Genomic DNA, 26,831 nt, shown 5'->3' with positions numbered 1-26,831 from the left:
TTGCACGGGCAGCTCCCTCTGGCTGGAGCACTGAAAACTAACTTCCTCATTCACGCAGGTGCCCGTCGTGTGCCCCTGTGGGAACAGGGCGGGGACCTTTGTCTGTTTTGCCCGCCGTGTACCTGCAGTGCCTACCGCGGTGCGGAGGACACAGTAGGTGCTCAGTAAGCGCGCAGCGCATCGGTGGCGTGCACAAAGGAGTGGGCCGGCCCCTGCTCTGTGCTTGGAGCAAACCACGGGCTGGGCCTCCGGGGCAGAGGCGGGCTGGGGGGGGGGGCGCCCACCAGCAGAGACTCAGGCGGAGCACCCGGGCGGGGCCCGCCCACCTTTGAAGAAGACGATCTTGTGGTCGCTGGTGCGCTCGAACACGGCGTCCACGCCGTCCAGGTGCAGCGGGAGGCCCCGCCAGAAGCGGTGCATCTGCGCGGGCTGCAGCGACACCAGGTGCCCGTCCCGGGTCAGCCGCCAGAAGTACCTGCCTGGGGGCGCGGAGAGGGGGTGGGTCTGCAGGGGGCAGGTCTGGGGCCCGGAGCTGCCCTTCCATCCAGTAGCCACTCACTGGACCGGGTGGGGGTTACCTTTGAAGAAAAAGGCCTCGCCGCGGATCTGGGCCACCGCGTCAAAGTCAGTGCTGCAGCGGAGAGGCACGTCCTTCCTGGGTCTGGGGGCAGAGAGCAGGGGGAGGGCTGCAGGAGGGGGCTGGGGCAGCGAACAGGGGGAGGGGAGGGGAGGGTGGGGGCTGGGGCAGAGAGCAGGGGGTGGGGGGGCTGGGGGGAGCCTCCGTTCCCGAGCCACTCTGGGGGAGCGGGGCTTGTGAAGCCCCAGAAGGACCCCCCTTAAGGAGACCCCGCGCCACCCCCGTCATTTGCTGCAGGCTCAGAGACAGTTGCATTCCGGTTTGTCAACTATACGCCAAGTAATAAAAATCAAAGCCCGAGCCCCCTTTGCGCCGTCCAGAGTGGCCGACACAGAGCGCGGAGCGAGCGGACATCAGGAGCATCTGGACAGACAGACGTTCTTGCGCACGGGGCGCAGGTCGGGGACAAAGGGCGGGCGGGTGTCCTTCCACCGTCCGGAGGAGTGTAAGGAAAGGGTGGCTCAGGGCTTAGCCCCGGGAGCGCCGGGAGTCCAGGCCCCCGAGCCATGACTGGGGAGGTGCTGGCCACGGCGTGCAGGGCAGGGGCCCACGGCTTACGGGGTGCCGGACCGGTTGTTGGGGGGCTCTGGCGGGAGGGGAGGCTCCTCGGGCTCTGGGGTGTCCGGCTGTGCCGTGGGGGACACAGACTCCCGCACGCCTGTGGGGACAGGAGGCTGCGCTGAACCCGGCAGGGCCCCCCTCCCTTCCCGGGACCCCCGACGCGGCGCTGTGGGCCCTGCACGTGCACCAGAGCCACAGCATCACAGCCCGAGGTCCCCGAGACCCCTCCTTAACCTCCAGGGGCTCAATGAGTGTTGCCCCCCCCCCCCCAGACCTCCTCCCGGGTGCAGACCCCAGAGAACCAAGGACAGGCGTGCAAACCAAAACTCGTGCAAACCAAAACTCGTCTGAATGTGCACAGCAGCCAGAGGTGGAAACAATGCACATGTCCACCCACGAGGGGACAAACAGAATCTTTGGTCATAAAGAGAAAGGAAGCGTGGACCTGGGGCGTGGACAGGGCGCTCGGTGAGAGCAGCTGGGCACGAGAGGGCCCACGGCGTGTGGTCCCAGTTGCACGAACCGTCCAGAAAGGGCACAGCCGTGGACGTGGACAGAAGGGAGGTCAGTGGCTGCCAGGCAGTGTGGGGGGGTGACCGCTGATGGCCATGGGGTCTCCTTTGGTGGGGGGTGGTGACAAGTGTTGTGGAACCATGCAGCAGGGGCAGATACACAACCCTGCGAACGTGGCCAATGCCACCGGCCTGTACTCGTCAAAGGGGTTAACATGGTAGGTTTTCCTCTAGGAGGAAAGTGCCCACGTCAGAGCCTGGTGGACGCCGGGGTGCTCACAACAGCAGGGGAGGGGGGTTAGGAGAGGTGGAAAGTATGCTGGTGCCATGGGGGGGCACCCGGGGTTGTGGCGGGCACCTGGGGGTCATGGGGGGCACCTGGGAGTCATGGGGGGCAGCCTGGAGTCATGGGGGGCACCCGGGGGTCATGGGGGGGGGAAGACTGGGGTCATGAGGGGCAGACTGGGGTATAGGGGGCACCCGGGGGTCATGAGGGGCACCCGGGGGTCATGGGGGGCACCCGGGGGTCGGGGCAGGGACATGGGAACCACGGGGATGTCACCACTACCTGCACCCCAGGCCCACGCCTGCTCCCTGATGGGGCCTCCTTCTATGCAAGTGCCTGATGCGTCCCCAGCACGGCAGGTCCCCGAGCTCTGGGTTCAGTCCTGGCTCTGTCGGCCGCCAGGGTGCCCCCCGGCCTCAGCCTTCCCATCTCTAAGTGGGGACAGCAGGTCCGACCTCCCGGGCCATAAAGACCGGACGCCTCAGTGCACGTATGTACTTTGCACGGGCCGGGGCACGTCCGTGCCAGCTGCCACAAACTGAAGCTACCTGGGGGCCGGACGGGGATCCTGCCCTGTTCTGAGGCCCTGTTCAAAGGCCTGCAGGGCGCCTGCGGCCCGGGGCCCCCCGCGAAAGACCACCCGTTTGTTCGTCCCACACACGTCAGGGAGCCGCTCGGGCCACGCGAGGCCTGGACGCTGAGCGCAGGGAGAGACGAGCAGGACAGAAAGAGCCATCCCGTGGGGTCCTGGGGCCGGGGACCCCCGCGTTTCTGGCTCCGTCCCCGGGGCGCCCCGGGCCCGGCTCTGGGGGGCGGACTCACCGTACAGCTGCCAGACGCGCACCCTGTCCTCGTAGGGGAGCCTGTAGTGCAGAGGGTCGCCCACGGGGCCCTGGTAGTACGGCTGCATGATGGAGCTCGTGGCCGCCACGTGGCTCAGCCCAATGGCGTGGCCAAACTCATGGACGGCCACCGCGAACAGGTCCATGTCGTGGGTGTCTGGGAACACGGGGAGCCGGGGGGTCAGGGGAGGGACGGCCAGGCTGCCCGGAGGGGGCTGGCTCGCGTGCGCAGGCCGGGCACCCGCGGGGAGGGGGCGTGAGGCGACGGGCGTTCCCGTCACGCTGGAGGCCCGGGTCCTCGACGGGCCGGTTCCGTGCAGTTAGTGCCGAGGCCCCGGCGGGGGCGGGGGGGGGGGGGTCACGGCTGGTCCCTGAGGCCCGAGTGGGAGGGGGGCCCCCGGGACCTGGCCTCAGCCCCACGCACCTGGGGAGCGGAAGGCCCAGGACTCATCGTCATCGAAGTGGGCGTCCCCCGCGGAGAGCTGGTCGCCGGGGAGGAAGGCGTGGGCCACCGCGCCGCCCGGGCCGTCGAAGGGGTAGGCGTCGTTGTGGTCGGCCTTGGAGAAGTCGATCTGGATGTCCGCGGCACTGCCCGCCACCTCGTGGAAGTTGAGGGGTGTGATGTCGCTCCAGACTTTGAGGGCGTAGTGCATGAGCGCACGCACGGTGTCCCGGCCCAGGGGCGAGTCCCGCGGGAACGTGCGGACCCTAGGGCGGGCGGGGTCAGAGCCTGGGGTCTCCTCCCCAGGGTCCCCAGGGTTACCCCGCCCGCCCGGGACCGTATCTGGAAACAGGGTTTTGCAGACGATGTTAAGGTAAAGGTTGAGACAAGGCCACACAGGCAGGCGGGGCGGTGGCCGCGTGGGGGGAGGAGAGGCTGGGGGCGGGTTCTCCCCTCCGCCGAGCCTCAGAAGCAGCGGCCCCGTGACCCTCGGACCTCCGACTCCCGGCCTCCAACGCGAAGGACCGACCCCCCGTCTTGCTGGGCCCGGCCGTGGGCGCTGGTTTGGGCGGGCCCCCAGGAAAGGGGACCAGGTCGGTCCGGTCCGGGCAGGGCCGCCCCCCTCCCCGCCCCCCGCCCCCCGCCCACCTCCACGACAGGCTCCTCCTGTTCCACGTGGCGGGAGCCGGAGCCTGGCGCCTCCTTCGGGCCGGGGCCGCAGCTGGGAGGTCGGGGAGGGAACACCGAGGGGTTTTCATCAGCGCCAGGGTGGCCTCGTCTGCGGGGAAGGGTGGGGTCAGGTCCCCTAGGGGTGGCACCGGGCTCAGGCCCCACGCCCTGCTCCCCGGGGACCCGGGTCGGGTGGGGGCGGGGCCTCACTGCCAGGCGTGTATGCAGGACCAGGACAGGGGTCGCTCGGAGCACGTGTGAACTACGACAGGGCCTGGACCGGTCAGGTCGGCCACTGGCGGGGCCCTGGCCAGGCGGGCACGGCTCGGCCCCGATCTGCGTCCGGTATCGCGGGACCCACACCTGACCGGCTCTGTGGTGACACGGGCGTGTCCACCTCTGCAGAGGCCCGGGGACAGCTGTGATCCGTCAGCCCCCAGGAGGGCCTCCACAAAACCGGAATGTGCCCCCAACGCGTGAAAAGCGGGGCACTCACATAAACACCCCAGGTTTCTGGTTTCCCGTGGAAAGCTGGCGGTTTCGGCAGCACAGATCCGCCGCTTCCAGGGGACAAGATTCAGTAGGGACCGAGGGTGGGCTTAAGTGCAGACCGCGTAGTGGGGGAGGTGGGTCTGGGTGCAACGGACACACACGCGCCCATCACTGTGCCCACATCCAGGGGCGGGGCGTGCTGACAGGGTCCCACGTGGCAAGAATCCTTGGTCCTGCCCCCAGAGACAGCGGGGACCCGTCCCTAACCACACCCCCACAGAGGGCCCCCGGAGCGCCCATCCCCCGCGCCCCTAGAGGACTGACCTAGGATGCCGGTGGCCTCCAGGCCCCCGAACCGCTGCATGGCGGCGATGGCCTTGGACAGCTCCTCCTGTGTCTGCAGCTGGCCTGTTGTGGGGTCGGCTGGGGGCAGGTAGCCAAATCTGCTCAGCCACTCCTGAGAGGAGAGAGCAGGGTGAGCGGCGGAGTGGGTGGGGGGGAGGGCTCAGCCCCACAAGAAGAGCTATGGGCCCTTGAGGTGAGGGGCAGGCCTCTCCCAGCCCTGATCAACACCACCCTGGCCCCAGCCCCCCATTAGCCCACAAGGCACCTCGTGTTCCTTCTTTACGTTACTTTACGGGCCGATGCCGGAGAAGCGCCTGAATAAACCTGATGCCTCTTAGAAGGGGTGAGCTTGAGCAGTGCACAACCCGTACGACTGCTCACAGCAGCCTGCCCCACCTCACTTCTCTTGAGCCAGGAGATGCCCAGGGGACACTTAAGAAAGTGAAATTCTACAAAGGTTACTACATGTGGCATGGGCCAAATTCAGGCCCTTGGGAGGCAAGAGTCGAAGACCTAAGGTCTGAAACCCACACTGAGAAGAGCATAGCCTCAGGCTCCGGTGTTAGGACTCTGGTCACGAGCTGCACATTCACAGCATGTAAGAGCCCAGACTCTGAGGCCACTTGCTGTGCATTTGCACTCAAGCCCTCTGGGCTGATTCCCCGCCTGGGAATGTGAGCACAGAATGAGTCAGAGTGTGGAAAATGCCCCGTCAGCACCTGACACAGGTGTTGGATGAAGCACGCCGTGGCACCGTCAGGGGACGGCTCTGCCCGAAAGCGCCCTGGTCGGGGTTCCCTGAGCCAAGCAGGAGGCAGGAAGCAAGGCGACCCTTCAGCACGGACACAAGTACAGCCCCGTCTCAAGCCCCAGTCACCTCTACCATCCGTGCGGGGCCCTAGGAGACAGGGAGGCGCTGCTGCCCTTGTTCGGGGGGAGTCCCCCCTTGGGGTTCAGTGTCTTGAACAGCCAACTGGTGCTCATGCCCACTTCCTAGGCTGTGTGACAATCCCACGATAGCGCCTGGGCCATGTGGACACTGGGGGGACTCACCAGGCAGGGGGACGGGGGAACCCAGCGGCGGGTGGAAGGCAAGGTCCGGGATTCCTGAGCCCTGCCCTTCCCAGGCCTGTGACTCCAAGATACCCGCTTACAGGCTTGTTTGCGTTTTGGTAGATGTTTAAAAAACCCTCTCGATTCGTTTACGCTACTGCAGGCCCCTCGGAAGCGTCTGAGTTTGTAGCCCTGGCCAGGAGGCTCCCTGCTCAGAGGGGGGGCCTAGCTCAGTGGAAGGGGGTCCACCCTCCTGGAGTTCCCAGGGGCTTCAATTGGCCAGAAGCTGCCACCTTGATGACTTGCATACAATTTGCATACACCTGCAGAGAACCAGCTAGATTCCTCCCTTTCCAGGAAACACAGGGTCTTTCCCAAGGTTTCTCTGTTCCTTCCCCCCCCCCACCAAACCCTTATTGGCCCAGACCCCCTGGTCCTAACTGGAGGCCCCCAAGAGTGTGTGCAAAACTGGGGCCCCTCTGAGGTGGTCGGACAGGGCTGAGTAGCACCAGGAGCGACTCGCTCCTCGATGAACAGCAATCAAGACACCTTCCCAAGTGGACGCGCCTCATTAGACGGCCCCTTCTCCCCGGGGGCCTGGGAGTGACACCCTGTGCTCAAAGGAGGTGGCACTGGCTGGGACAGGGCCACCTCCCCATCCTGGGCTGTGCCGTCCTCAGGGTTAAGACCTTTGCCGTCACCGAGCACCCCCTTCCTCTGGGAGGACCCCCCTTCACATCACTGCAAACACACTGAAGCTCATCAGCTGGGCCACCAGCGGGACGAGCATGTCCCGTGCCTGGTCCCTGTCCCGGCACTGGAGCGACCCCGAGACAGCCTCGGGCACTAAACACCTGTATTCGTGGCTACACACGTTTTCGGGAAAAGATTCAAAGACTATTGAAAGTTTTGACTCTGCCGTTCTCTTTCCGAACGTCCGAAAACACACACGCGCATTTCAGAGCCCTCTGTTAAGACTCTAGGCCTGAGCTATGGAACCCCAGGGCCTCAGGGCTGCAGCAGCCCCCTTGCTCAGCACCACGAGGCTGCCTCCTCTAGGAAGCCCTCTGGAGTTTCCTCAGATGTCCGGGATGCCAGATGAGGGTGCCGGCAACCCCCCTCCTCACCAGCGAAGGGCCCACCCAAGCGGGTGGGGGATGGGGCACTCTGGGGGAAGAACCCCCTTCCCCAGCTGTCTGGCCGGGGGGCTCGGATAACAGCCGGGTGTGTGCACTGAGCTGTGCCCCACCCCCCACAGGCACCGAGCTTCCCCGAGGGGCACTGCCCTGCCCCAGGGAGCCCGGCCAGGAGACCACATGCGTTTCCAGGCTTCCGAGGCCTCAAGAGCCCTTCAGGTGGTTTTGGAACGTTTGCCAACGCTGGAAAGCAGCTTTTAGTCTCAGGTCTGAGGGGCCGCCTGTGCTAACTTGCAGAACCACCAGGGCAGCTGAGTGCAGGCGCTGGCCGCCCCTACCAGCCTGGGCCCTGGGAACACTGCAGCTCGAGACCCCGTCAGCGGCCAGACCAGAGGAACAGGGCCAAGGCCCCCTCCCTCGCAGGTGTGGGCTGGGGGTGGGGGTCTGTACCCTCAATCTGACTTCCCACCCCCCCCCACTGTGGACCCCTCCCCCTGACCTTCACATCAGGAGGCAGCCCCCTCTCAAGGCCCCAGCTGTCCCCTCCCCATGGCCCCTGCCATCCGTTGTGGGGGGGGGTGGATGTGGGCAGCGGGGAGCTCTCGGTGGCCACGGGGAGCCAGGGGGGCCGGCGGGTGGAAGTGCCTGGAACCGGAAGGCCCCATCCCCCTGGGGAGGCGCCAGGACGACAGCGCCCCCCCCTCCACCGGCCAGCTCATCTCCACCTCCGGGAAAACAGGCAAAGTCCCAAACAGCCAACCGGCCAGCCCCGCCCCCGGCAGCACTACCTTCTGAAGTGGGAGCTGAGAACCGGCCCGAGGGCGGGGGTGTCCTGGCAGGGGACGCGCGCTGCCCCCGCACCCCCCCATCACTACGGAGCCCGGGGCGCGAGCGGGGCCGCCCCTCCCTGCGCGCCCATCCCGCGCGCCGTCGTCACGGCGACCGCGTCTCCAGGGCAACCAGGCTGCAGCAGCGGAGGTGAACCTTCCAGAAGGCCGTGGGGAGGAGAGGGGAAGGGAGGGGAGGGGAGGAGAGGGGAAGAGCTGGGACGTCCCAACCTCGCAGCCGCCGTCCCGCCGCGGAGAGTCCCCAACAGCCAAGGAGATGCGCCTTTCCTCCCCCCGGGGATCCCTGAACTGGGCCATTAACGCCCGCGGGGAAACTGAGGCCGGAGCCGCGGTGCCCCGTGCAAGGCACTAGCGGGACATGGTGCTTCCGGGCTCTAGGGCGGCCCCAGGCCTCTCCGCTTTTTATCTTTCCCCGTGCGCTTGTCAGGGCGATACCACATGCCTCCGTTTACTGGGATAACAGGTCCCACTCCCCTCCCAACTCTTGGATTCCCGGGGAGGCACAGCCCTGGCCCCAGAGTGGCCCCAGCAGGTGAGGGCCCCCGGCAGGTGAGGCCCCCGGCAGGTGGGCAGGTGGGAACCTGCAGCCACAGCCCCACGGGGGGACTGACGGGCAGAGGGACGGACGCAGGGACGGTGCTGGGCTGCACCAGGCTGGCAGACAAGCAGCACGCACTGTGTGCAGGGTCTCAGGTAGTCCTCTCCACGGTCCCACGGCGTGGCCGCTGTTGTCCTCACTTATAGGGGGCAAGCGGGGGCCTAAAGACTGCGATGACCAGGGCTCACGCTACCCCCTGGAGCCTGGCGGGGCCACCATGTGCCGGGGACCACGGTGGTGGGTGGCTGACCCGTGGGCCCTTCCCCCCGCACGGTCCGTCTGTGACTGGATCCCCCCCCAGCCCTGTCGGGGGGGGGCACGGAGAGCACGAACCCCTCTGTACAGATGAGTAAACCGAGGCTCAAAGGCTGCAGAGGGGCCGCGGCAGAGCGCAGCCAGTGAGACCTCGGCCACGGTGCCGTGGCTCAGGGGACGTGGCGGCTGGCAGGCAGTGGCTTTAGAGTCCCCCCAGGGCCCAGATAACCAACGGTAAGTCCAGCAGAGCCCGGCTGTGCCCGGGAGGTGCTGGCTCCCCGCCCACCCTCTGCACCTTCGCTCGGCACCCGGGTCGGGGCAGCGTGCGGCCACCACCTCCGCTCACAGTGAGGAAACTGGGCCCTCGGTCGCACGTGAAGCCAGTGGCAGAGCCGCGGTCTGGCATCAGTCTCCGCCTGCCTCGCTCTGCCCCTTGGAGGGAAATGAGCTGGTGCCCGGCTTGCTCCGGGAGGGGCGGTGGGCGGCCGCGGAGATCCCCCCCCTCGCCCCCGTGTCTTCCCCAGGGGGACGCTCCCGGGCCGCCCCCCCCCCCCGGGACAGCCTGTCCATCCCCCCGACACACCCGGAATGAGCACTCACTGTGCCAGGCGCTCTGGGGACAGGGGAGACCCGGGAGAGCCCTCCCCGCAGACGGGGCTCCAGAAGCGGACGGGGTTCTGGGGAACAGTAACGATGCACAAATGGACGTGGGAACAAGTGACTTCACGCATGACAGCAGTTACCAGATGCGGTCCTAACAGCGGACAACTGCTGAGTGCTTTTCCAGTCACTAGCCCGCTTCATGCTTACGACGCCCCTCAGGGCAGCGCTGCCCGAGGACGGGGGTGGGGGGCATCGTCTGTGGTGTTCGTGCTGGGCACACAGTAGCCACGAAATAAGTACCTGCTGCATTAATCGTACGGGTGAGCACCGTCATCCCCACTTCACAGACGGGGACACAGAGCCAGAGAGAGGTTAGGACAGGCACCCACAGTCACGCAGCCAGCCAGCATGGGGCAGGGCGGGGACGGGAGCCCAGAGCCTATGCCCGTAACCTCTCCGCTATGAGGGGACGTGAGTGACGGGGTACAGGGGCCAACTAAATGGTTGTCAGGGAAGATGTCCCTGGTGGGTGACAGTAGGCTGAGACCTGAGAAATGAGGAGCTGGTCAGGGGACGAGCCCTAGAAGAGTTCACAGAGGTGGGCGTGGCACACACCAAGGCCCTGGGGCAGGAGGCAGCCGGGAAGTTCCGTGGAGAAGCACAGAGAAAGGTGTACCGGAGGCAGGCACGCAGAGGCTGGCAGCCGGTCAGCAGCGCAAGCTGATTCCGGGCAGGGGGTGGGGAGAGCCAGGCTGCGCACCCTGCCAGACCGCTCTGTCACTCTGTCCCGTCCCTGCGGGGAGCCGACGGTGCTCGGGAGACCCCACAGGCTCTCAGCTCATGAGGGACAGACCCCTCGCCCTCCACGAGCGACGCACAGACCCTGCGCGCTGGAAACTCATCGCCGTCAATAGGCAAAAACCACAGACGCTCGAAGCACCCTCGGAAGGCACTGCACCGGCCGCCTGCCAAACCCCAGATCCTCTCCACTGCTCCCTCCCCCTCAGGACGGGAAGGCAGCTGGCTTCCCACCGCTGGGAGCCATCCAGAGGCCTCACCCAGTGAAGGTCCCAGTGGCCCGGTGCGTGAGGGGGACGCACATCCTAAGCCCCCAGGCCAGATCAGATGCCGGCGGTGGGGTCGGGGTCCACACTCCCAGGGCTCAGTCCACAGGCGTCCGGCACAGCCCTGCCCAGGCTCCCGCCACAGAAGCACACAAAGACTTCTTTCAGACTGGCCGTCAGCCCCGAGGCCGGGAGTGCTCCAGGGCCAGAACTCCCAGGGGACAGCACGCCTCAGGGCTGGGGGCCTGGGGGGTGCTGGGTGGACCTTAGGACCTTCACATTCACATCTAACTCCCCACAGGTATGCTGGGAGGGGGCCCCTGGAGTCTTCCCTCTGGAAGGCTCAGCGCAAAATCACGCAGGGGTTAACCATTTCCTGCTGTCTGTCCTGGCGGAGGGCGGGCAGTCCCAGGCTGCAGCTGCGGGGTGCCATGTCTGTGACCTCAGTCCTGAGCGCACGCAGGGCCCGTGGGCTCCCTTGGGCGCTGGCACTGAGGAGCAGGGACCCAGAGGCCAAGGGTGACTGTCACCCCTGCCACAATCTTTCCCCGGCTCAGGAGGGGGACACGGGGCTTGAGCACGCTCTGCGGTCCCGGCTCACATCCACCACTGCCATCGTCCGGCCACGTCCTGCCCGTCCCTTCATCCTCTGGGGCCTCTCGGGCCACGGGCCTTGCTTGCTCCCGGCCGTCCTCACGTACAACCTCAGCCGCAAACCAGTCACCTGTCTGTCAAAGATCACGCGATGCCCCGAGATGCTGTGTGGTTGGGGGCAACGAGGACTTTGTTGCTGGAGGTAGAAACCCGAGCACCTGGGCACAAACTTCAGAAGACCGGTTGGCAAATCTGCCGACGCTCAACGTGTGATGTTCACGCCTGTCACCGGCCCCCCTGCTCCAGGGCCTGGGTCCCCCCCCCCCCCCACAGTCACGCTGCAGTAACCGGGAGGTCTGGCACTGCCTCTGGCTTAGCAAGAACGTCGGCAACAGCCGCACGTCTGTGCCCAGGGCCGGCTGAAGGATGTGACGTCCGCGCCGGAGCGAGCTGGGGTGAGCACAGAGAACCGGGCAGATCCCGACGTGCCAATACGGAACGTTCCCCAGGACAGGCTTCCAAGTGAAAGCAGCCGGGCACGCAACGGTGGGCAGGAGGCTGTCATCCATACCAATAAGGGGCCCAGGTCCCCAAGTCCTTGCGAGTGCCCAGACGACCTCCAGAAGGATCCTTAGGAGATGAGGGGAGGACGGGGGAGAGGGAATTTCTCCCTCGGACCCTGTGTATGGCCTGAATGTCTTGCTACGGGTGTTCCCTACTTGGAAACACAGTAATGAAAAGCCCGGCGGACCCCAGGAGAGCACAGCGCACTCTTTTGTTCCACTGTGCACGGCCTGAAAGCCCACCCTTAGCGGGGCGCAGGGGACTCAATGCAGGGCTTTGTCCTCACGCTGAAGCTGGGGGTGGGCCGGGCCAGCCTCTCCCAGCGACCAGCCAGCGCTCCAGACCCGCCGGGCTCGACTCTGTCTGGCAGAAGCTGGGTCACACTTACAAAGAGGCCCTTCTCCTCGCTGGCAGCCCCAGATCCGAATATGCAGAGTCCGCGGACCCGGGCGTCTACAGAGGGGGCGGGATGGAGTCCCCCTCCTCCCCATAAATCCTGCCCGTTTCCAAGACTTCCCGCACCTCTGGGTCTGCGGCTCCGAGGTGTCATTCCCCAGAAGGCCACCAGAGACCGCCCTCCACCCACAAACGGGGCAGAAAGCTGGAAGGCTGCTCCACCAGGCGGGCGGGTCCCGGCCTTCCCCGGGTGGGAGCCTTAAAAAAGTGTCAGGCGCAGAACCCCCGGCTATTTACCCACTGGGCCAGATGCCAGGGCCCTGCTGTCTTTGGGGTTCCAGGCTAAAGAGCCACATTCCCCACCCCCCACGACGGCATTCCACAGTTTGGCCCAGTGACTGCCCACCCGCTGTGGGGGAGGGGGGGCGGTCTCGGGAACCCCGGCAGCCAGAAGAGGGGGTGCGCAGGCTCTAGCTGGCCAGGAGTGTGCACAACCGGCCGTCCCTGGGCAGGCAGAGAAAAACTTCAGAACCGCCCCGGGTCTGACAAACCAACTTGGCCGGGCCAGAACTCCCAGCCTTCCCAGCAGGGTCTCTCTGAGCTAGGAACTGGAAGCCTGGGTTCTACCCTCCCTCTGCCTTGACCTGGCAACAGGCTGCCCCCCAGATCATGCGCCCCGAGGGGGGAGGGGATCCAGGAAGCCCCCAGCTACAAAGGAGCACCCCAGTCTCAGAGGCGGTTTGGCAGGGAGGAAGCCCACTGTGGGGTCCCTCAGGCGTCCGGAAGCCGGCAGCCGGGACCGGTGGCTGCGCTGTCCCAGATGGCTGCGAGGGCTGGGGCGGCTGGGCGGGGGCGGTCCCCAGCCTGCTTCTGAGCCAGAACCTGTGGCCAAGTCCTGCCAACTGTACGGGGCTGCGGATGCCTCCCCCCACACCCCCAACAAATGCCTCCGCCTGCCTGCCTGAAATCCACCTGCAGCTCCCAAGTGCCTACGGCGCTGGGAGAGGGGCTCGGCCAGCACCCCTCTAGGACAGCCCTTTACGCGCTGGTGGATGTGGGCCGTGTGCGGGGGTGGGGAGGGCGCGGCCCCTGGCCCGGATCCCCGCGTCTCTCCGCGGAGTGAGGGGCCGCGGCAGGGGCGGAAGCCCCCAAACGAAAATCCGACGGCCCCTCGCGCCTTCGCCTGGCCTCGCCAACCTGGGGGCGGCGAGACCCAGAAAGTCTGATCTCCAGGTTCCAGGTCCAGAGGAGTGTGACTAGGGGGAGGGCTGTGGGAGGAGGGCGCTGCCGCCGGCCCCAGGACGGCTCCCAAGGCAGGGGGACAGCTGGCGTTCCGGAAGGGGGCGCTGGGGACGGCGGTGGGGCTGCATCCGAGCCTGGGAATGGGAGGGGAACCCCATCAAGCTCGGACAGGGCCAAGGGGGAGGCAGAGCAAGGCTGGCGGCGGAAGGGGACCGGGGACAGGGCCAAGATCCACGTCCAATGGGGCCTGGGGGCCGGTTCTCTCGCTCCCCGACACCCCACACGGAGCTAACTCGACAACCGCCGGCTTTCCGGGGCGTCCCCACTCCGCAGCCCCGACCTTTCCTCGGTGGTGGGTGCGCGCCCCTCCCCCCCCGCCCCTCCCACTGGGAACGCACGCGGGGCGCGCTGCTCCCGGCGGCCGCGACGGCCGTCCCACTCGCCTGGGGTCCCCCTTCGGGGCCGCTCCGAGCCGCGGGCAAGGGCTCGGCCGGGCAGCCCCAGCCTCCGCTGCCTCCCGCGGCTGCGGCGCGCAGCGAGAGCCGCGGTGCCGGGAAGGTACACGGCGCCGCTTTCCCAGACCCGGGTGCGCGCGCGTCCGCCGCTCAGCCTGCGCCCCAGCCTCAGCTTTCCGCCCAGGAAATGGGTCCAGGGCTCCCCGCGCTCCCGCAGGCGCCGAGGGGGCACTGTCGGGGTCCTCCCGGCCCGCGGGACCCCGCGTGCCGGCCGCGCACTCACCACTCCCAGGCTGAGGTCCTCCGCGCGGGGCGCGGGCGCGCCACAGCCCCCGCGGGCCGCCAGCGCGAGCAGCAGCAGCGGCAGCGGCGGGAGCCGGGGCCGGGGGGGCGGCGGGCCGGGCCCGGGGGCGGCGCGGCGCCCCATCCCTCTCGCGGGGCGGTCGGCGCGGCTGTGGGGGTCCCCGCGCTCCCGCGCCCCTGCGTCCGGCTCCCCGCGCCGCCGCGCCCCGCTCCGCCGCTCTGCGTCCCTGCACCCCTGCGCCCGAGCGCCCCGCTCTGCTGCGCGCCGCTCCCGGCCCCGCCGAGCCCCGCGCGCCGCCTCCCGGCGGCGGGGCGGGGCATGCTAATGTATGCTAATAGACTCCGGCTGCTTTCGCCCCGCCCACCGCCTTAAAGGCCCCGCGTCCTGCGCAGGTGCTCGGACCCCAGTCGCACCCCACGCCTCGCGCGAGCGCCGGACACTGGGGCTGCGGTGCCCGAAAGGAAGGAGATTTGTGAGCGTCCCCCGACGGTCTCGGGGCGGCGGGGGTGCGCGGGCGGGCGCCGAGTCCGGTGGTCGGGGCCGCCCCTCCCCCCCCCCCCCCCGGGGCTGCCCCGGCTCCCCGCCTGTCCGCGCGCCCCGCGGACCCCGAGCCAGAGCCCAGATTCGTGGTCACGGCCGGGCACCCCAAGCGGCCTCCGCAGCGCGCCCGGCGGACGCCTGGTGGAGCCCGCGAGACGCGAAAGGAAGGGGTGGGGGCGGGGTGGGGGGCTGAGAGCGAGGGAGGGGCGGGGGCGCCGTCGGAGCGCGAGTCTCCCGGGGTCTGGGCGCGGTTGGGAGTCTGTGGGCTCTGGGCTGGGGAGGCGGATGCTGACGTTTGTCCGAGGCCCGTGGGCGCCGGACACCGGCTGGGCCTGCCTCATTTATAATCTCATTGGCTTCTCACAACGTCTTACGAGAGGGAAACTATTATTCCCAGTTTTCGAACGAGGAACCTGAGGCCCAGAGAAATTAAGTACCTTGTGGGGTACCCTTCGGTGGGGAGGGCTTGGGCGGGGCTCAGATGCACCCCCCACCCCCACCCCTTGTTAGAGTTCTCATCCTGCTGGGTCTACAACTCTGCCCAACCATCTGGTTAGTCACAGCTAGTGCTGTTGGAATTGAGGGCCCATTCTACGGAAAGGGAAACCAAGGCCCAGGCATTTCGGCCGGATCCACGGCACCCTGTTGGGGGGGGGGGTGGTGAGGGCTGGGTTCCAGGCAAGCCTCCACTTCCCCATCCTGCCCCAAGCTGTGGCCCCTGTGGAGCGAGGAGATTCCGCACCTGCTTCTGGAGCCCTTTGTATTGACAAGTTGAGATCCCATGTGGAGAGGCACCCTGGCACACAGTGGCCTCTCACAGGCACAGCCCCACATTTTGCTCATGTGCATGGGGACAAGCTGGTCGTCAGTGGCAGAAACCAGCTCAAACTGCTTCTGGTCAAGGAAAGGAAAGGTAGAGGCTTGTTAGATTGGGACATCCCAGGGCACACTGATGTCAGGCAGGGCTGGATCAGGTTGCACAGTTTCTCCCTCCATTGTTGTGTTGTCTTCAGTCTCAGGCAAGATCTCTCCAAACGGGAGCAAAGGTGGCGCAGGGCCGCTCCAGCCAACGTCCTTGCAGCTCAGCAAGCCAGCCACAGACGGACTCTTCCTGAAGCCAGAGGCCCACGGCCATCTTTTATTGGATGATGCAGATTACGTGTCTGTCCCTGAGCCAAACGTGTGTCCGGGGGATGGAAATGAGCTGATCTGCCTGCACAGACTGTAGCAAGGAAGGGGTTTTCCAAAGGAAACGGGAAGTGATGAAGTCTGAGGAAGGGAGATGGATGGCAGGCAGGGCTGGATCAAGGGGCTTGGAAGCGTTGCCAGAGCAGTTGACCCCTGTGTAAGAGTTCGTCCTGCATTTGAGGGTTTGGAGCAGGATATGCTGTGGGGGGACGCATTCCCGAGGGTGGCGAAGAGGCGTGGCTGTGACGGTGGCCTCGGGAGCACAAACGTGAGTGTGGGCAGGCTGTGGTTCTCCTCGGACAGGTCCAGATGGTGGCTGGTGACCTCAGCGAGCACCAAGGATGCTTGCGGGGGGGGGGTCACTTCATGCCGGGGGACTACCACACCACAGCTGCTGCTTTCTCTTGGAGCCTGCCACGGAATCCTGGTGCACGAATGTGGACGGAGTCCAGGCTCCGAGAAGGGGCCGCTTTCACCATCAGATGGGCGACGTTGGAAAACTGATACGTCATCATGTGCCGAGGGTGTGGGAAGTGGGGACTTTGGTGCCACTGGGGTGGGGGTCGGGGGCCCGCTGGTTCAGCCTCACTGGAAGGCCATCAGGGAGGAGATATTAAAATTTAAAAAGCACGTTTTCCATGGCTAGCATTCTTGGTGTCTGCCCTAGAAAAACGCTCCCGTCTTTGCACGAGAAGACGGATGCAGGATGTACTGGTTTAACGTCAGAAGCTGCCCGGACGTCCACGCGGGGCGGACCGGCTAGAGCAGGGCCGCGGGCCTGGTCAGTCGTGCCCACTGTGGCCCGCGATGCGGGTGAGGGCACTGCCTGCCCATCTGTGGTCCCTGCAGCCTGGGGTGTCGCGTCCCGCCGGAGAGACAGGCACCTCTTGTAAGACCCACAAGGTGCTGTGGGAGCGGGCGGTGCTCTGGGCTGGCCACACTGGGACACACCCGGAAGATGTCGCACTGCCTGGGAGTTAGACAGGACCAGGTGCACCAGTTGGCCGCTTAGACGTTTTGTTGAGTGAAAAACAAATTGTTTTTAAGACAACAGTAATTAGAAAAAAGCCACGAAACAACTATGTATTTACATCGACCACACGTGCGCGCACGAACACGTAGGTCTGTATCATCTTTCTGAGCCCTTGATCCAGCCTTGCCTGCCACCCATCTCCCTTTCTGTGGCGTCGGCACCTCCGATTTCCTTTAGGAAATCCCCTGTCGTCCCCGTCAGCCCAGCGGTTTGTGACACTGCCGCCCGGGCCACTCACGCGTCGCCGTCTCCCACTGCGCTCGTGTGAAAGCAGAGGGACAGTTCTGGAGGGAACCCACCGAAGAGCACGGTGATGACTTTGGGCAGCAGGGCAAGGGGCGGCTGCCTTAGCTCCGCCCACGCTCCCCGGGCGCTCCCTCCCGCCACCTGCACCTGCGGCTCCTCGTCCTGGGGCCTCGGGCTGCGGGACGTCCGTGCCTGGGCAGCCCAAGCTCATGACCAGTCGAGGGAGATGCTCCGGGCCGTGCACGTGACCCGCACCGTCCGGGCCGCCGGCTCTCGCTTCCCCTGTCCTTCCCATCCCCACTGCCAGGGCGGGTTCTCCAGGGTGGGTTTCCTCATTAGTCGCTGTCACGGGGACCCCGTGAGGCCCCCGGGCCAAGGCCTTCGGCTTCCCGGCCTGTTCTCCATTCCCGCCAGGAGCGGCTGTTTCTGGTTCGCTTGTGTAACTGAAAATCAATAAAAATGAGAACAGGAGAAGTGTGCTATGTGTACGGGATGCAAAAGGTCGCTTACTCAAATGAGGTCCCCTCTCCGAGACAGGGGTCTGGAGGGCGGTGGTGGCCCTAGACCGGGGCCCCTGCCTTCGCTCTCGCAGAGTGGCGAGGCTCGGGCTGCATGCCCGATCCCCACCCTTGCGGGGCTGGCGCCCGGGGCGGGGGATGAATCGTGAATCCCAAGTGTGGGACAGTGGCCCCGAGACACCCAGTCCTAACCCCCGGGATCCAAGAGCGTGTTCCCTTATGTGGTGAAAGGGGCTTTGCCGCTGTGTTTGAGTTGAAGATCTTGGGACGGGACTGTCCTTGATGGCCAGCAAGGGGCCCAGGGCCGCAGACGCTGTCTCCTTGCCGTGGCCTCAGTGGTCGAGGCCCGTGCGTGTCTGCGTCCTGCTGTGCTCCCCGCGGGGACTCAGATGTACGGGGCAGGTCTGCCCCGGTGACCCCACTTCACCCTGTCACCTCTGTGGGGCGCTGCCTCCACACGCGGTTACATTGCACCGTGCTGGGGGTCAGGGCTCTCCCGGATGGGTTTGGGGGACACAATTCAGCCTGGACGGAAGGTGAGTGGTCACTGGGGCAGGGTCCCGACACGTGGTGACGTGGTCGTGGGAGCTGGGGTCCCCAGGCCTTACCCCATCGTGTCCCAGCTCCTCACGCCCACGCCGCACCTCAGTACGAGCTGGACCCCGCGCCGGCCACGTCCCCGTGCCCTGTGTCCCCGAGGGGCTCCGCAGCCGCTCCCTGCCCCTCGCCGGTCTCTCCTCGGAGGGTCCTTGCGTCCACCCTGCACGGGGGCGACGGCTTCCCCCAACTGAGAACCAGGCGGAGAACTTCCGTCTGCCGGTGAGCGTCACCACAGCGCTACCCACAAGGGCCACAAAGCGGGAACACCCAGCATCCACGGGCCACGGACGGACGCACAGGAGGTGACGCTTTGACGAGCCACGGGCCGGGCGGTGCCCGAGTCCACGCGGGAAGTGTCCACAAGAGTCACATCCGGAGACGCAGCGCAGACGGCTAATCTGGGGGCTGGGGTGGAATGTTCTGGAATCGGGTGGCGAGGATGGTCACACAAGTCTAGGAGGATAGTGACACCACACAGGGTGCGGGCCCGACTCCCCCACAGGGCAGGAGGCGCCCCGACGCGGGCCAGGGAAAGCGACGTGCTCTTTCTTCCTCAACCAGTTCCTGGAGGAGCCAGGCCGGCCGGGAGGCAGCCCAGCGCTCCTGGGAACCCAAGCCTCAGGGTTTCCTGCCGGCGCCCTGTGGTGTGGCCAGCGGTGTCCCCCAGATGCGCGTCCACCCAAACCCGAGAGGCAGCTCATCTGGGGAGAGGGCTGCTGCAGGTGGGGCAGCTAAGTCCTCTTGAGACGAGACCGTCCCGGCGGGTCCGCGTGGACCGCACGCAGCCACCGGCCTGGGTCTCCCTCAGAGCGCCACCCCGGCCCCGAGGCCGCGGCACACGGCACCGAGGATGGGCTCCTGTGGTTTGGGATGGTGACCCGCCTGCCACCTGCCTCTGCACACACCCTGCCTTCCTACAGGCTGTTCCCTAGGTTGCGGCCGGGCCACCTTCCCCACGTGGATACTGACAGGGCCTCCTGTTGCACTGGGGACACAATTCCAGCTCCTCGCGGGGTCTGCAGGTCCTGCCCAGACCCCCCAATCCCACCCTTTCCTCTAACATGAGCCCCCCACCTCCGCCTTCTCTTTCCCTCACTCACACTCCTGCCGCAGGACCTCTGCACGGCAGCCCAGTGCCCAGTGAGCACTCCCCTGCCTCATTCCTCCAGGTCGCTGTCCCCATGTCATCTCCATAGAGATGCCCCCTGGCCCCTCTCTGCAAAGCACGCCCCACACTGGCCCCGATGGTGTTTATGACAGAGAGACGGTGCAGGCTGTCCGACCGGCAAGCCCCGGGAAGGCGGAGAAGCCGGGACAACTTCCGGTTTCCTGGACCTGGGGAAGGCCATCCGGGGGTGGCGCCCGGCCTGCTGCGTGGACGCCGGTTCCCGCCCTGGGTGTGCGGTCTCGCGGCGGGTCAACTGTTCTCGGAGGCGGCCTCCCACGCACCTTCTCTGGGCAGTGGCACCTGATGTCCTGTGGGACTGGCCTGTCCTGCTGGCTCCGTCTGCGCCCGCCCGGAGACTGCGTGCGCCGTGCCCGCTGAAAGCCGCGGCCGGAGCTCGAATCCTGACAGTTGGGAGAAGACGACACGGGGCCCGATCCCACGACTGTGAGAACACGACTCGTGAAATCGCAACCTGAGTGGAGGACTTGGACGCTTAGCCACCCGAGCCACCCCGGCGCCCCCACGAGAGCATACGTGACCACGTGACCAAATGGCAGGTGCAACCTGACAGCTGGGGCCGCGGGTTCGGCGAAGGGCCCTCACCCGGGAACCTGGCGGGGCAGCCGGGGGTCGGCCCCGGAAGCGTGCAGGTCACGTGGGGAACCAGCGCGGCCGAGCGAGCGCCACGAGGCTCGGAGCCAGTGGGCGAGCAGGTGGGAAGTCGCTGCGGAGAACATTCTCACTGGCGCATCCAGGAGCCGCGGGAGAATCTGTGCAGGGGGAAAGCTCCGGGCCCGGCGCACTGGCTGTGTCTCCTGAGGACGGCAGGGGTCGCGCGTTCGCCCCGAAGGCTGTCCCGTCGCCCAGGACCTGTGGCAGGACACGCGGTGGGCGAGCTCGGCACGGGTCCCTGTCCGTCTGTGCAGCCCGAGCGCGCGCCTCCCCGGACCAAGGCGGAGCCCACGGGACGGGAAGCCACGCTGCGTGGTCCTCCCACTTCCCTGTGTGGGACGGTCCCCCAAGCACACAACCCACGCCACGTGGCTGTCTGGGTGGGCTCTCCGGGGCGCGGTGTGCAAAGCTGTGCCCACCTGGCCGTGAGCTACCCCCACCCCCGGGGGTCACCTCCCTGCTGTGACTCTGGTTTCTGACTCCTGCGAGTGGAAATGGCACCCTGCACGCCAACGACGCAAACAAGCGAGGAGGGACAAGGCGGGCCTCCCGGCGCCTCGCACGGGCCCTGCCGGAGGCCCCGGGAAGAAGTGAATGGCCACAGGTAACAGCCGTGTTTGCACGTGGAAACCATAACCAAAGATAAGGACGAATTGGAAGAAAATTACTTAAAGATGAATCACGCCCAAAGGGCTGAGGGGACTGTGCGGAGCGCGGCGAACAGGTAAGACGCTCGGGGGGGGGTAACAGCCGGCCAAGGGGCCGGCCGAACGGACGCGCCAACATCGGAGCAGCCGCTCCGGGTCACCCGAAGCGCAGAAACGACGCAGCAGCGACGGGCATCTGAGGTCGCGCTGCCCGGGGAGGGCGCAGGAGGGTCTCGATGATTTGGCGGAGGCTTTCTGGATGGCAGGCAGGCGCTCGCGTCGAAATCGAAGCCGTGACCCGCCCGTCCACGGCCAGGGACGTAACGCCTGCGTGAGGGTGCCGCGCGCGGCCGCCCGCCCGCCATCCGGGGCTACGGGCTGAGTCCCCACGTGGCCCAGTGGGGGGGGAGACCAGCAGGGCCGGGCAGGTCCTTGGAGCCGCAGGGGCGTCTCAAAGGCCGACACGGAACACAGAGGACAGGGCGCGGCGTGAAGCTGGCCACACAGGAAGGACACGCGGTGGCGGGGTCCAGCCGCCGCGGCGCCCGCCTCCCCCACGCCTGCCCGCACACAGCCCCCCGGCGCCAGGTCTTCCCCACCGTCTGGCGCAGCGGCCGCCGGGAAGGAGCCCGCTTCGGAAGAAGGAAAACCGACCAGTTCCACTTCTACGTCTGGCCGGGCCCGGGCCGCGGGCAGGGCGGGCGGAGCGCGCGCAGAGCAGGACATTCCCCCCGCAGGGCGACGGCAGCACCGCTCTGAACCTCGGACCTCGGCCGGGCGGCGAGTCCTTTCGGTGTTGCGAGTCAAGCCCGGCCCAGGAACGGCCTCTCTCGGGTGACCTGGCCTGCGACCCCGGGCAGGGCAGCAGGTCCGTGTCTCATCCCCGAGGCCGACGCCAGTCGACCGTCGAGGGGTCCCCAGGGGCCGGGTCAAGGGGGGGCCCGGGCGGGGACGCAGACGAGGGCGAACCGCGGCCCCGCTGCCTGCACGGGGCGCCTGAGCGCTGACCGCGGCGGGCGTGCGGGGGCCGCAACGCGAACCACCCGCCGGGAGCCTGGTGGCAAAGGGTAAAAACAAACTCACGGGCTAAACAAGGAAGAAACCGCCCCACAGTCGCTAGCTAGAAAAGGTGTTTTCCTCCCATTTTATTTGATAATACATTTTCACAGAAACATGATATTATTTACAAATATACAGGTAAGAGACTGCTGGTCAAAAATCTTAAACTGAAAATGTCATCAAAAATTAATTTACAAAAACCGCCGACGGCCCGGGGCGTCCCGGGGGAGCACGGACGGCGTGCGGACGGGTCTGTGCGCTCGCTGGCTCTCCGCAGCCCGGGCCTCAGGAGGCGCTGGTCTGCATGTTCTTCGAAGCCGCCAGCATCGCCCTCACTTTGGCCATGAGGTCCTGCACGGGGAGACACACAGGGGTCTGGATGGCTTGCCGTGCGGGGCTGGGAGACCGACTTGACTGGGGTCCCCGCGGGCCGCGGGGTCAGGGGCCCCTCGGGACGGGGCGGGGGAGGGAGGGGGGGAGCCGGCGGCCGTTACCTGAGTTATTTTGCTCTGCACGGAGGAAACAATTGCTGAGGAGATCTGGCCGTCTTTTTCCTGAGAAACGCCCCTAATGCGAACACAGAGAAAGGTCAGAGGCTTGAAAATTAAGCATTTTACCGTATTCGCTACTAGTGTCTTTAAAAGACAAGTCATCGTCATAAATATACACTTTGCTTTTATGCCTCACGCTACAGACGTTTGAAATATTTTATGAAGGGCAAGCTAACTCAGGAAACATTTTCCACGCACGTTCCGTGAGGCGCACGCAGCGAACGGCAGGGCCGGACGGGAGCGCCGGAAAGCCGGTCCACGCTGGGGACGCTGGGGCGTGACGCCACCTCCCACACAGCCGGCGGCCGCCGGGCCAGCGCTCCTTCCTGTCTTGGTTCTGAGTGACAGCCCGGGGGCTGTGGGCCCGCGGCATAGGGCCTGCGACCCTCTTCCTGAGCGACCCCTCCCCAGGCGCTGGGTGCACGGGCAGCTGGCGGGTCTGGCAAACGCCTCCTGATGGCCACGGCCACAGGGACACCCACGCCCGTGCTGCCGACGGGGCCACTCACGTGACAGCCACAACCTCTGAGATCACCTGGCCTGTTCCGTCGGGAGTGACGGTTCCACCCCTGACTTCTGGGGCTTGGAGCGAGTGGTGCGACAAGTGGCCTTTGGGGCCGGGACACCGTGGACCCCCGTGCCCAGCTGCCCCACAATCACGCTGGGCTCCCCAGTGGGTGCCGGTGAGAACAAGGGCACCGTTGTCGGGCGGCTTCAGAACGGCTGCCCTCACACTAAGACAGGCTTTCCCAGAGGAGCTGACCGTGGGACGTCCTCCACATCGGAGGAAGGTGGCCGGCCCGCCCCACACCCACTCTCGTCTCTGACGTCGGGGAGAGCCACGGAGGAGCAGGCCGCTCAGGGACTCCCGAACGGGTGCTCCCGAAGCCTGGCCCCAGCTCTGACCGCTTCCCGCGCCCGCCTCCCGCTCGCCGTCGGGCGACGGGCAGGGGTCCGTGGGGTTACCTGGAGCGCTCCAGGCTGGAGCCCCGACTCTCCACGGGAGAGATGCTGGCCGAGTGGGCCGTGTGCCGGCGTGCGGACTGCTTGCTCGGGGACGCCGACTGGGACCCGGCCTTGGACTCGGTCCGTGACCGTGAGTGCCTCTTCTTCTTCTTCTCGTGGGGGCTCCTGTAGGGAAAGCAGGTTCAGACAAAGACACCCGGGGCTCTGGAGGAGTTTCGAGTGGTTTCCAAGGGACCCGTCCACACGGGCGAACTGCTTTTCGAAGCGCTGAGCATTCTGTTTGACTCCCGACAGACAGATGCAGCAAAGGCCACCCAGGACGGAACGCAGGCCACCCTGTCCGGAGGCGGTCTGTCCCCACCCCGTGTCCAGAGGCCAGCAGTCGGCACGTAGGACACCCATGGAGAGCGACCCAGTGCCACTCACACTGCTTATCCAGTCACGCCGACTGGAGAACTTCTAGCAAGAAACGGGGGATTCTCTAAGCCGGGTACCGCGCGCACAAAAGCGCTCCTTCTCTCTGCCCTGAGCTTCCTGTGACGGCAGAGCCCATCCCTGTCCCCACCACCCCTCCGAACCGTCCTGTCCCCCACCCGCCCCCCCAGCCCCCACCGGCCTCCCGCCCACTCCCCAAAACACACTGAAGAAGAGAGCACGTGCGGGAGGTCAGAGCAGCCTGCGGTCCAGACAGGCACCGAGCGTCCCTGCTCTCTTGCCTTTGGTTCCTCCAGAAAGGGGGGTCGCTGGCTGTTTGGAAACTCTGCCCGGCCACACGTGAGCGACGGGTGGCTGGTGGGTGGTGGAGAATGTGCTTGAGAACCGTATACGGAAAGTGGGGTCATGACACTGTCACATGTGCCCATCTGGGCCTCACGGATGAAGAGATCTCAGGAAACGTGGAACCGCGTTGTCTTCACTGCGTAAGGTGTCCCAGGTCTGTGCTCTGGGGCACAGAGCGGCTCGTGGGCCCTTGCCCACCTGGGGATGCCTCACGGCCCGCCCACGTGCCCACCCGCCCGGCCCCCACGGTGCTGTCGTCGCAAAAAGCCAGAGGTGCAGTGACTCACGCTTGGCTGCGGAGGCGGGGTCCCCGGTGGGTCAGGGCCTCGGGCAGGCGGCCTCACGTGCCAGCAAGGACGAGGGTGTCCACAACTGGACAGGCGCACACGGAAGCCACCCAGCACGCCTATTTTCTGAACTTGCAGAAGTTCTGTGCGGAGTTTACGCCCGCACGCGTGCGCCAGGACCTCAGAGAAAGCAGCAGAGATGATGACCTATGTGGCAGCTCGTGGCAGTCGCCCACGATGGTTTAAGCCCCCAGTCGGATCGGTTTCCGTGGCCGCGCTCAGGGGCCGACGAGAGGCAGGCTGGCGATCCCTGCCCGTGAGTCAGGCTCAGTCTGACGACAGCTTGATGTTGCGGACGAAACTTCCAGAGCACCTGCTTGAGGAATGACAGAATCCCTTCTTTTTGGAAAACGTGAGGTGCGCTTTTCATCCAGAGACACACAACGGTCTTAGCGCTGCGGGCGGCGTTCCGCAAGGTGTGGGCGTCATGACGCACGGACTCCTCTCGGCATCAGGAGCCACCGTTCTAGAAAGTTCCCTCCCTGCTGCCTCCAGTCACCGGACCCCCTTTCCCACCCACAGAGGGGACCCCTGCTCTGATCTACGTCCCCTCGATGAAAAGACACACCAGTGGAATCACAGCGTGGCTCTTCCGAGTCCGGGGGCCCCTGCCCAATCCATGCCGCCCACAGACCGGCTGTTGTTCTGGCCGCTGCCGCAGCACCGTGCAGGGCCCGCTGCCACGCCGCCGCCCTCTCCCGTGGACGCTCACCCGGGCCGTTGCCGCTCTGGGCGATGACAAGCGGAGCTGCTCTCGTGGGCAGGTGTCTATGGCGAGCGAGTGCCCGGAGGGCCACACGCAGCGGCCACGCCAGGGGCAGCGGCTTCAGCCTGCGTTTATGGAACGTCCTTCACGTCACCTGCCCCCTCTGTCGGGGGTGGCGCTGTGCGAGTGTCTCCTGGCCTGTGGGTGCCTCTTTGCGCTCTCAGCCCCGACGTGAGAGTGAGGTTTTTAACCCCAGCGAGGTCACGTTCACCGCTCCCTGCCTCCGGGAGCCTCCGCGCGCTCAGGGCCGGCACAGGCCGCCTCTCCTCTCCTCACGGGCTGCTGTGGCGCCCCTGTCGTTGTAACCCTATGGCTCCCGGTTTTCCTTGGAGGCCTCCTGGCGGGTCTGGAAAGGGCAGCAGACACCCTCCAACCCTGTCCTTTTGAGAGACCGTGGTGGCCGCTCCGGGTCCCCCGTTTCCGCACGGACCGGGCATCCGGTCGCTCACCAGTCCCTGCGAGATGTCCGTGGAGTCCTGACGGGGCGCACTGGGTCCATCAGCGGGGAGAAGAGACGCGAACGATGTCGCCTACCAACCCCGCCCCCGTCCACACACACCCTTGCCACACATGTCCCTGTCCCCATTCACCCTCCCTCGCCCTGCGCATATGCGACCCTGCCCACATACACCACACACACGCCTCTTCAGGAGCCACGGCCGGGGTGCCTCACGAGGTGAGCGAAACGTTCTGTGTTGCCAAGACCGTCTGTAAACTGGCATATCTCTTCTTCCCTGAACATTTGTTAGAATTTAATGATGAAAGCCGTCTGGGCCTGGAGTTCTGTGGTTTTAAATTACAAATAAATTCTTTGGCAGAATTACTTAGATTTTCTATTTCTTTTGCTGTCATGGTGGCCGCTCGGATGTTTCAAGAAATTTGTCCATTTCATCTACGTTGTCAAGTTAACCAGAAAAATATATATTTCCTTATTATTCTTTAATTGTCCGTAGGTTTTCACTCTTGATCGATCTAAAGATTTACCAATTCCCTGATCATTTTCAAAGAACCAACTTTTCAGTGTTGCCCCTAGTCTGTTTCCCCTTTTCTCCCCCCGCCTCTTCCTTAACGAAACCAAAGTACAGATGACACAGCTACATCGGCTCCAGGCCGCGGTGACGGGACCCGCGTGACGCGGTGCTCGCGACGGCAGCCGCTGTCGGTCACCGACAGAGCCGCCACGGGCTGTGCTCCCTACGCCTCCTCCCACGACCTGAAGCCTGTCCCCCTCCCGCTCGGCCGGCCACCACCGGTCTGTTCTCTGTATTCAGGGTCTGTGTCCGCCCACTTGCTTCGTTTTGCACATCCCACGCGAGCGACATCCGAGCGAACGGCAAGATTTTACTCTCGTAGAAGAGTGACAGCCCATCGTGTGCACACACACCGTTACCCGTTCACCGACGGGTGGACACGTGGGCTCCTGCCACAGCCTGGCTGCTGCTGCTGCTATGAGCAGAGGGTGCACGTATCTCTCTGAATTAGTGGCTTTTTCTTTTTCTTCTCCTTTGAGAGAGAAAGAGACAGAGAATCCCAAGCAGGCTCCACACCCGGCAAGGAGTCCGACACAGGGCTCAGTCTCACAAACCGTGAGATCATGACCCGAGCAGGGTCGGACACTCTGACTGAGCTCCCCAGGCGCCCCAACATCTTTTCTTGTGTCTGCTGGCCATCCACGTATCTTCTTTGGAGAAACGTCTGTTCGTGTCTTCTGCCCATTTTTAAATTGGATTATTCGTTTTTGGGGGAGCTGAGTTTGAGAAGTTCTTTGTAGATTTTGGATACTAACCCTTTATCCGCTATGTCGTTTGCAAATATCTTCCCCCATTCCATAGGCTGCCTTTTGGTTTTGCTG

General features: G+C 65.7%; 2 protein-coding genes across 4 annotated transcripts in view; both read right to left on the bottom strand.

Moving 5' to 3' along the window:
- Positions 1-279: 279 nt before the first annotated feature.
- Positions 280-14,021, bottom strand: MMP17 (matrix metallopeptidase 17). Its single transcript, XM_047093210.1, has 8 exons — positions 13,878-14,021; positions 4,766-4,898; positions 3,929-4,058; positions 3,263-3,546; positions 2,819-2,995; positions 1,196-1,295; positions 579-661; positions 280-479 (listed from the first exon to the last, which is right to left on the bottom strand). The coding sequence occupies exons 1-8, from the start codon at positions 14,019-14,021 to the stop codon at positions 295-297; spliced, it is 1,236 nt and encodes a 411-aa protein (XP_046949166.1). The 3' UTR covers positions 280-294.
- Positions 14,022-21,631: 7,610 nt separating this feature from the next.
- The window catches only part of SFSWAP (splicing factor SWAP), a 69,045-nt gene continuing 63,845 nt past the window's right edge, over positions 21,632-26,831 (bottom strand). For all 3 annotated transcript variants that reach the window (XM_047093173.1, XM_047093174.1, XM_047093175.1), the window contains 3 exons: positions 23,087-23,251; positions 22,064-22,136; positions 21,632-21,920 (listed from right to left, as the gene is read on the bottom strand). In XM_047093173.1, coding sequence (XP_046949129.1) covers positions 21,855-21,920; positions 22,064-22,136; positions 23,087-23,251 — 304 coding nt within the window. In that variant the 3' untranslated portion in view covers positions 21,632-21,854. The remainder of the gene's footprint in view (positions 21,921-22,063; positions 22,137-23,086; positions 23,252-26,831) is intronic.

This window comes from Lynx rufus, unplaced genomic scaffold (assembly GCF_022079265.1).
Source record: "Lynx rufus isolate CCGP_SWC_20201006 ecotype Redwood Valley unplaced genomic scaffold, mLynRuf1.p SCAF_33, whole genome shotgun sequence".
Classification (NCBI taxonomy): domain Eukaryota; kingdom Metazoa; phylum Chordata; class Mammalia; order Carnivora; family Felidae; genus Lynx; species Lynx rufus.
The sequence above is the reverse complement of the archived record's forward strand: the minus strand, read 5'-3'. Positions and strand labels throughout refer to the sequence as shown.